The 9078-nt window shown below is 34.2% G+C and overlaps 1 protein-coding gene across 1 annotated transcript; it reads right to left on the reverse strand.

The window, feature by feature from the left end:
* Positions 1-202: 202 nt before the first annotated feature.
* On the reverse strand, positions 203-6750 carry LOC112025453 (amino acid transporter AVT1D). The gene is made up of 11 exons (XM_024058127.2): positions 6422-6750; positions 5492-5766; positions 3759-3973; positions 3552-3575; positions 3264-3444; positions 2956-3175; positions 2555-2690; positions 2300-2465; positions 1477-1520; positions 1309-1371; positions 203-662 (listed from the first exon to the last, which is right to left on the reverse strand). Exons 1-11 carry the CDS (start codon positions 6625-6627, stop codon positions 567-569), a joined length of 1626 nt encoding a protein of 541 aa, XP_023913895.2. The 5' UTR covers positions 6628-6750; the 3' UTR covers positions 203-566.
* Positions 6751-9078: the final 2328 nt, after the last annotated feature.

A 9078-nucleotide genomic window follows, 5' to 3' on the forward strand; every position in this document is an offset into this window, starting at 1 on the left:
GTACAGATTGCAATAGAATAGGTTTTCTCTCCAATTTTCCTCTCTCAATTCTCTTTGTTTCACTTCTTGTATGTGCAATATGGTATTAGACCTGGTCATGATCTATGACCATGACTCTCATTGCAAAGAATAAGCTTTGCTTTGTTGATAAATCAATTCCTCAACCTACTGATGAGTCTGCACGAGAATTCAAATGCATGGATTTGCTGTATCAACATGGTGACAACAGGCAACAGCTGTTGAATTCCCCATCCAAAGAGAGAGCTTCCGCTTTTACAACACGAGTTCCGTTTAATAATACATGTTCAAATCCTTTTTGTTGGATTCTTTCATTAACAATTGATCTATGGATGCTAATGATTATACATATAAAGTGCTTAAGATAAACCATATCCTCTTGGCTCCACTGCATATCAACATTCCTTCATCCGATCTGTCTTTGTTGGTTGAATCTCATTGAAATATTGACGTTCTTTACTGTAGTTGAGAACTTACTAACGCAGCTTTGTTTTCCGCTCTTCAGGATAAGAAACGAGATTAGACCATAGATATGCCCTGTCCTTTAATCAAGCTATTTTGCCAGCTAGTCTTGTAATTGATGAATATGTGCCAACGCAGGCACAGACCAAACCCACACTTATAACCAATATGCAACTTGCAATCTGAAAAATAATGTCAAGAATTGATTTAGTCATGGAACGGGTTACAATATAAGATATATAGGGGCGGAGCCAGAAATTTTTGTTTGGAGGGGCCGATTTGTGTTGCTAATTTATTAGTCTATACAAACTTTTATACACATATATAAACACATGTATCTATACACATACACAAAAAATTAGTATCTTTCATAATAAATTCTTAAAATTAAATGCTTCATAAAATTAAATTAATCTTTCATCATCTTCTATAGTGAAATCTTTACAATTTTTATTTTCAATATAAGTTACCAAATTTTCTACTGTTGTGAGTAAAAAAATTTCAATTGAATTAATGAAGTGTTCACAGACATAAATGATCCAAAACTTTAAAAAATACGAGAACACATTTTACCATAAAAAATGAATTTGAGAAACAATACGTTCTCTATAACTACTAGACAAATTGGACAATTTTTTTTAAGAACATTATTGGACCAACTCAAAAAGTTGGGGGGGCCAAGTCTCATTTTTGAGGGCTAATTATTAAAATATTAAATATTTCTATATAGTAAAAAAAAAATTTCAAAAATTTTGGCCCCCCCACCCTAACATGTAGCTCCGCCCCTGAAGACATAGAATAATTACTTCAATGATATTGAATTCTTACCTTCAACTTCGTCAATTTACCTCTGAGTAATTTAAGATAACAAGCGCATGGAAAGATAAGAGCCTGCCATGAAAAATTATATAGATAATTTATTCAAAGTTCCCCATGTTTATAGGCTATAACTATGACGAATTAAAATTGAGGTATACATATGAAGAGAGAACTTACAATTAACATTGCAAGTAAAGATCCTATTAATGCCATCACGATAGCTGCAGTCCAATTGACAAAAAACAGCTTAGCAGACAACAGACAACAGACGACCCCTATCAATGTTTGATGTAATTCTATTTTGATTACGATTCATATCAATGTTTTAGTAAATCTCAAATTACACCATTCAACTTTAACCTGTTTTTAATTCAGTCCTTTAACTTCCATTTTTTCAATGTCTTTGTAACTACCATTCGTTTCTAATGTAGTTCTTCTGTCTAATCTAAACCATCAAATCCGCCAAAATGACACTCAAAAATATTAAACTTAGGTGGGGTTTGGATCCACATTCATGTTTCATGTTTTGCGCGTTTTTAGCTTTTTTTTTTTTTTTTTTCTTCAGCCATAGTTGTTGACCAATTCTCCTGTGAACAATGTATTTGTGCACTGTTCATGGAACCTACAAACTTCACTTTTTAACAATTTTTTCATTAAAAATGGGTTTCACGGCACTATTCACACATTTAAAAATTATTTTACTATAGTATTTTTAGTTTTCAGTTTTCAGTAAAATAAATTCTATCCAAACGGACCTTTAACACCAAAATTGGACATAAGAATGACTAAATTGAATACATATTAAATTAAAATATTGGACTAAATTAAAATATTATCAAGAGGCTTAAAACTTAATTGACACATTTCTCGTATTTTTTGTCCTTAAGGGCTTAGAACACAAATTCAGGACTCAGGTATCAAAGAAACATTTTTTTTTTTTTTTGGGTAAGAAAACGAACATTCATAACCAACGTAGATAAGCAGCGCAAGAGATGCTCACCGAAAAAGGGAACAGTCAATGCCACCGCCAAAGTTGAAAATACTAAAATTGTTCTGATGAGAAGCACTACACTGTAAGATCTAAGCTGAGCTTGAGGCAAGAGTTCCTCTATACTCATTGTGATGGGTGTCAGTGTCAAGGCATACTTTGTCAGTGGGTTCACAACCTATAAAATCCATTAATCGCATGATGATACTGTGCAGAAAATATAAATTCAGAAAAACTAAATAAATAAAAATGTGTTTTCTATCATACCATGGTCCAAACTGCAATTTTAGAAGCAACATATTCGCTGGGCATGTTTAAAGTGAACTGAGATTCGATTGAGTTACCAAACATTAGAAAGCCACATATTGCTACCCCAGTGCACATAATGAAGCAAAAAATAAAGCTGTGGCAGAGGAAACAAATATTAGCAAAGCTGTCATGCAATTAGGGGCGTTGGGGGGGGGGGGGGGGTGGGTGGGGGAGTGGAATTTTCATTACTTTATAAAGGAGGCAAATGATCTTGGAAATACTTGAAAATAATGTAATTTTTCAGCTAAGGAATATGTCATTTCTTTCCTCTTAAGGTTTATGTATTGAACAATCCAAAAATGTTAATTGAGACAACATTGTGAATAGTTTCATTAAAAAAAAGGACAATTTTTGGTCACCTGACTATTAAAACTGATGGAAATCGTGACGGTTCTCTCATTGAAGAATAGATATTTGGAAAAACCGAATGGCCAGCATAGCTGAATCCAAAGATACCAATTGTAACAGATAGGTTTGTGAGGTCTAAAGCTGTTCCACTTGGGTGAAATCCAAGTTGGTCCATCACTCCAACCCATAATAAACAAAGTGCCACCAGGATTGATGCAACTACTCCTCCTCCTGAACACACAGCATTTAAGACCAGCAGCTAAGCAAAATATACAACTTAAAAATAAATAAATGAAAGCAATAAGATGGATAAGAAAACCTGAAAGGTATGAGAGCAAGCTCAGATTTTTAAGCCAAACAGTTGGAAGAACAATAAGAGTAGATGTGATTCCAAAAACTTGATGAGATTCAAGATGGATTCCAGCAAGACTGATATAGGTATCTGGGAATAATGATGCCAAGTTATCGCTCATCATAATAATGTACTCCACACAAGAAGCCTGTAAACCACAGCTATTCACCATTCAGAGCATAAGAAAAGGCAAGGGACCAAAAAAGGTAGAGAAAACTGTGAAATACATATTAGGGAAGAATTTTTTGCACTTACATATAGTTCTACATACAAAAATATCTGCATTGGAACAAAACCAAGTGTCAATTAGGCTTCCATACAGCAAAGGTTTCTGCTTGTAGATGCAAGCTCAATGGTAGTCATGCTTGTTATATGTGCATACATAACAACATTCAATATATGCTTATATATAGAAGCATGCTTATTTAAAAATTGGCCATTTCATATTCATATTGGACTTACAGCTATCCCTAATCGACCAGCTAACCCAAAAGCAGCCTGCCCTATATCTGGGTAAGTTTTGAGTCCAGGAGAGCTTTCTATACATTCCTTCAATAAAACTCCAGTATAGCAACAAAAGACAGCGAATATCACGAGAAAGATAAGGCTCAACCACCCTCCTTCTTTGATTGCATATGGAGTTGTAAGGAGTCCTATGCCGCATAGAATATTGATTCCTGCATATAAGGAAATGGGGATCTTTTTTCAGAGGAAACTATGGAGATAGAATTTTAATAATTGTTGAACCAATGAGATTAGCCTCAACAATGTATACATTGATAGGCCACAAACGTATTGACCCCTTGTGATTAAATCAATTGATTAATTAACAAAGTTATTAATTAATCAAATTAATCATGCAAACGCGTAGCTGCACAAACAAATCATAAAAAACTAAATATGTAGCTGAAAATAAATAACACGGTGATTTGTTTACGAATAAGAAAATCCTAGCGGCAAAAAGCCCACCGGGTGATTTTCAGGTCACCACTCCCGAAACTCCACTATTATCATAACAACCGGTTACAAGTAAAGAATCTCAAGTACCTTACCAACCTACAGTTGAACCCTTACCCCAATACCTAATTGGACTTGTTCTGTAGTGACAGTTCCCACTTTTGATTACGACTCCCAAGTACGTGATTAACCAATTTGGTGGATCTCAGTACTCGACTTCAATCACTAACTAGAAAGAAAGGTTGGTTGCAAAGTCTTCAATTCATATACATGATGAAGATCAAGAAGATGCTTGGTCACAAAACCCAAAGCTGCACATACACAACAATTTCTTCAGAAGAGATGAACTAGGGCAGAACTTTGTCTCTGGTCATAATTTGCTTGAACAGAGTTTGCTCAATACTTGTGCAACTTGTGAACTCTTAGATGACCCTTAAAACAATAATTTTATATGTTTAGGGTTAGGAGAAAAGAAGGTCCAAAGACACATCCACGGATCCTAAGAAATTAGATCAGAAATTCTGATTTTATAAACATCGACAGATAGAAGCTATCGAAAAGCTGTCGAGCAAGTGTCGAGCCATGGGCTTGAATAGCTTTACTGAAGCTCGATAGATGTAGCTGTCGAGCTATAATGAACTTGCATTTTCAGCTTATTTTCTTGAACAGACTTGAAGGTTTCAATACTTGATCTTGAAACATGGGTTCTTGAAGTATTTCAACACATCCTAAATCTACCTAAATATAAGTAAAGTGCGTTTGTCAAAAGATTAGCTAATTACATAAAAATATGACATATGTTATTAACATGTGAACCATATATGTCCTAACATACATTAATAAGTGGAGAAAAAAATAGTTTAAAAATGGATTTAAGTAGATCGATGAGGAAGACTTGAAGGACATGAGAATGGATTGTGGATATGAAGTCCATAATTAAAGCTCTAATGAAAGTACAAGGAATTTAACTGCATGCTAATTGTTATATACTATATATCAAAAAAAAAAAAAAAAAATGCTTGATGAACACTAGTTGTTATATTAAATTTTTTTAAATTAATTGTTGGGGAAATAGTTGAAGGGTGTCAACTATATTTCTGTTATAATTTTTCAATGAGAAGTTTGGCCAATAAAGAGGTTTCTAACAAATTAAGTCCCTGACAGACTGAAGAATCAATTTGGTTTATACATAGTGATAAAACTAAAGAGAAAGGGAGTCACTAATGATTGTTTTTTACCATTAATGACTGATTGAGAAAATGAACACTGCTCCTGCGGTGGTGGCAATCCACTGATAGAAAGTTTGGAGTAAGTAGATGACGATAACTTCACAGGTGGTGTGGTAGGATCTTCAGAAATGAGCGGTTTACTCAGCGAAGAATCACGCTCCAATGGTTGTGGCTGTGGCCTCTTGTATGCTGTGGAAAGAAAGCTACTTACTCCTGTCAAGCTAGGCCCCCGTAGAAAACTAATGGAGGGTGGGGTAACACTTGTAAACATGTCCATAGACTGCCTGCACAGATTTAACAAAGGGAAGTCAATATGTTATGATACGATCGGCTTAATCTTTCTTTTTTGTTGCTTCTTAACTCTACCTGTAATATTAATCTGTTATAAATTATTGGTTCATGCCACTAAATTAAGATTACAAAAGTACTTTTTCTTGCTCATATTACACAAAAATCAAAGAATTGATTTATTATTGTGCCTTTTTGCTTTCATAGTGATGCTAATAACAAGAAGACATGCCAATGCCTATGATGATGGGAGATAAGTTCGCCATTTTTTCCTTTGCACCCCTCAACCTGAGATAACATGAAACCTCACCAAGGACCAAGGTATCAGGAAATTCAAGGGAACCCCTAATGGGGATCGAACTCAGGATGTCTGGGTCTACAACTCATCCCAAGCCTCCATCCACTAGCTGCACTCTTACGAGTACCTAATACCCTAAAACCTTGACCTTTTAACTTAAAGCAGTTCAAGGCAAGAAGCATAATTTTTGTTGAACTGCCAACAAAGAAGAATTGTCATTGAAAATTAAAATCTGAGTCTTTTTTTTTTTCATTTCACAACAGCGAATTATCTTTTTAGCTTCAGTTCTTGACATTTTGCTAGCAAATTAAATACATGAAATAAGAGGGGAGAGAAAAACGTAAATATAGTACCTGTAGCTTTGAGGCCATGTGATGTCCATGGCGTTATCAGATTGACTTGGTGAGGAACCTGTGGCCTCAGATTCAGTCTCGTCCTCATTCTCACCTATTGTTTTGGCCTGGTTTTTATCATCATCGGAGTTCCACTGGACCACGAGGTCCCGACCCAATTCTTCGTCCACTTTCATCCCTTTTCTCCTCGTGGATTCAAACACCATATACAAACACCACCTTATATAGAACAGTTTCTATATCTCTTGATACCTCACGTTAAGGTTTCACAGGGGGAAAAACTCGTTCTACTGCCAAACACAACCTTATAGTGTTTTGGCTTGGATTGGTTTCAAGTACCTAAGGATGCCGAGCTAATCGGGGATCCTAGTTTATAGTAAAGATGTGCGTGAGAAATATAGGTGGCTAAGATCTTGTGTGAGTGTACACGCGTTGTTGTTTTTAGTTTTCCTATGAATAGGTACCATGCATGTGAAAGATACGAGGAGATCCGATGTTGGAGCTGTACATGTTTTTTTTTTTTTTTTTTTTTTTTTTTTTTTTTTTTTTTAAGTTTAGTTTTGTCCAAATTCGACAAAGTTTCATTGTTATTAGGATGCCAATGGTGTAGTCAGATTTGGTAATATATTTTATAAGAAATTAGATGCCAAATTGCCAATAGTAAAGCCAGATTTGGTATTATTTTATAAGGAAATTAGGATGCCAATGACAATGGTAATGGTATAATCAGATATGATATTATATTATTACAATTTTATACTTTTTGTTAAGAGTAGTGTTTATTTCACACATAACTGTAACACACACCATTACAATTCAGTTTAACATGTTTTAAACTGAAATCATGACATCAATACAAAGTATGTGTGCGGTTGTGTACAACATCCGAGTATGCAGTAATATATAGCATTTTGTTAATCTTTCTTAGCTAGATGCTAGTAAATGAGGACCATGAGCTGGAAGAATGACCCACGTTTTATGCCCAATAAAAAGAGGACCAAGGATATTAGGCAAGTTCATTATGTAGCCAAACGAGATTACAAATGAGGACTATGACCTCTTGGCTTTTCAAAAATCCTCCCCCCTTGTATTTTTGGTAAAAAGAGATAATCTTGGACGTAAATTCCATTAATGGCCACTCTTAGATTTTCACTAAAAATATGTAATATATTTACATAATTGGCTAATGTTTTTTTATTCCCTCTAATTACTCTTATGTCATACATAACCCATTAAATTAAAGCGTATTTAATGTAAACCATATGTAATTTAATTATATCTTATTTTTATTAAATTGACTTGTATATTTTTAGACATGCTAAGACTAATCTTTTTTTTTTTTTGGCAAAGATGTAAAGACTTATTTGATGTAAATATTTTTGTTTACGTATAAAAATATCATATGTTAAATCAAAATTACAAACATTCCATGCATAAGTAATAATTAATAAATAAATATTATATATGTGTGTGTGCAAAATAAAACTATCATGTTGATATACAAGTCAAGAAAAATTCAAGGTATATATATGTATATATATACTAGTTATAGGCCCGTGCGTTGCACGAATTTATGCAAAAGCTTATAAAATAAATGTATAAATAATTATATATTTTAATAGATTCAAAAAGAAAAAAGAAAAAATTATCAAGTGTAAATAATTATCTCACTAAAATAAGGGGTGAGATTTCTTTTTAAAACTAAATTAAATTGATAATTCCAAATTGAATTTTAAATTGATAATTATTTAATAAAAACGTACTAAACAATTGATAAATCTAAAATTAATATAATCTTGATATATAAATTAAAATTAAAGTTGATAATTTAAGAATACATGTGTTGAACATCTTGATAATTTGATGTAATATAAAAATCGATTAAGAAAATTGCTAAATTTAATCTATTAATTCTAACTGTTGGGAGGGGGGGGGGTAAAAGCCCAGACATACCTATTGGGCCGAGGCCCTGTCTTGAGGATTATTGTATGTCCGAAGAGGAATAACGGGTTGGGGTAGAGTTCATCTGAACGCAACTAACTTAGAAATGTAGGAAGAGTATCATCCGAAGAGGTCACCTTTTGTTCGAAGAGGTTCTACTCCTCGGATACGAATAGTCTTGATCAAGCCAACAAATGGAAGGTCCGAATGACCTTCCTGGCAATCCCAACGACAAAGATAAGCTCTGGGCATACCTGGGGATGATAAGAAAGAGGAAATATCTCAAGGAAAAGCTGCCACCACCACATTAAATGCACTGCAGCTGCTTTTTTGGCCGCATTAATGTGGAGAAGACTCCTGAACAGTATAATCTCAGCTACCACCACTCACGGAGGGTTAAAGAGGATACCTGATGGGACATGCACTCAAGTGGATACTTAGATGAAGAATAAGTGGACGATGAAGATGATGGGGAGGGTGCTATATAAGGAGAAGAGGTCTCTGATAATGGGGATCGAAGAAAAAAGGAGAGAAGTAGGAGATAATTTTACTGTAACTCCAAGAGTTGTAATCACCTTTCAGTCAATAACACACCTCTTCGGATATACACTTGTCCAGTTAGTTAAGCATGATCTTGTGCTAATGGATCCTTAAATACCATAATTAATCATTGTTTAATTCGCAACCAGCCCAGCTCTTTCGCCCACTCTCTACAA

The sequence above is a fragment of the Quercus suber genome, unplaced genomic scaffold, assembly GCF_002906115.3.
Source record: "Quercus suber isolate HL8 unplaced genomic scaffold, Cork oak 2.0 scaffold_398, whole genome shotgun sequence".
Lineage (NCBI taxonomy): Eukaryota > Viridiplantae > Streptophyta > Magnoliopsida > Fagales > Fagaceae > Quercus > Quercus suber.

Coding starts and splice junctions, on each gene's coding strand:
- LOC112025453 (XM_024058127.2), bottom strand. CDS start 6,627: ATGGTGTTTGAATCCACGAGGAGAAAAGGGATGAAAGTGGACGAAGAA. Junction 3,974..5,491: donor TTCTCAATCAGTCATTAATG/GTAAAAAACAAT, acceptor CCTTATATGCAG/GAATCAATATTCTATGCGGC. Junction 663..1,308: donor GTAAATTGACGAAGTTGAAG/GTAAGAATTCAA, acceptor ATTATTTTTCAG/ATTGCAAGTTGCATATTGGT.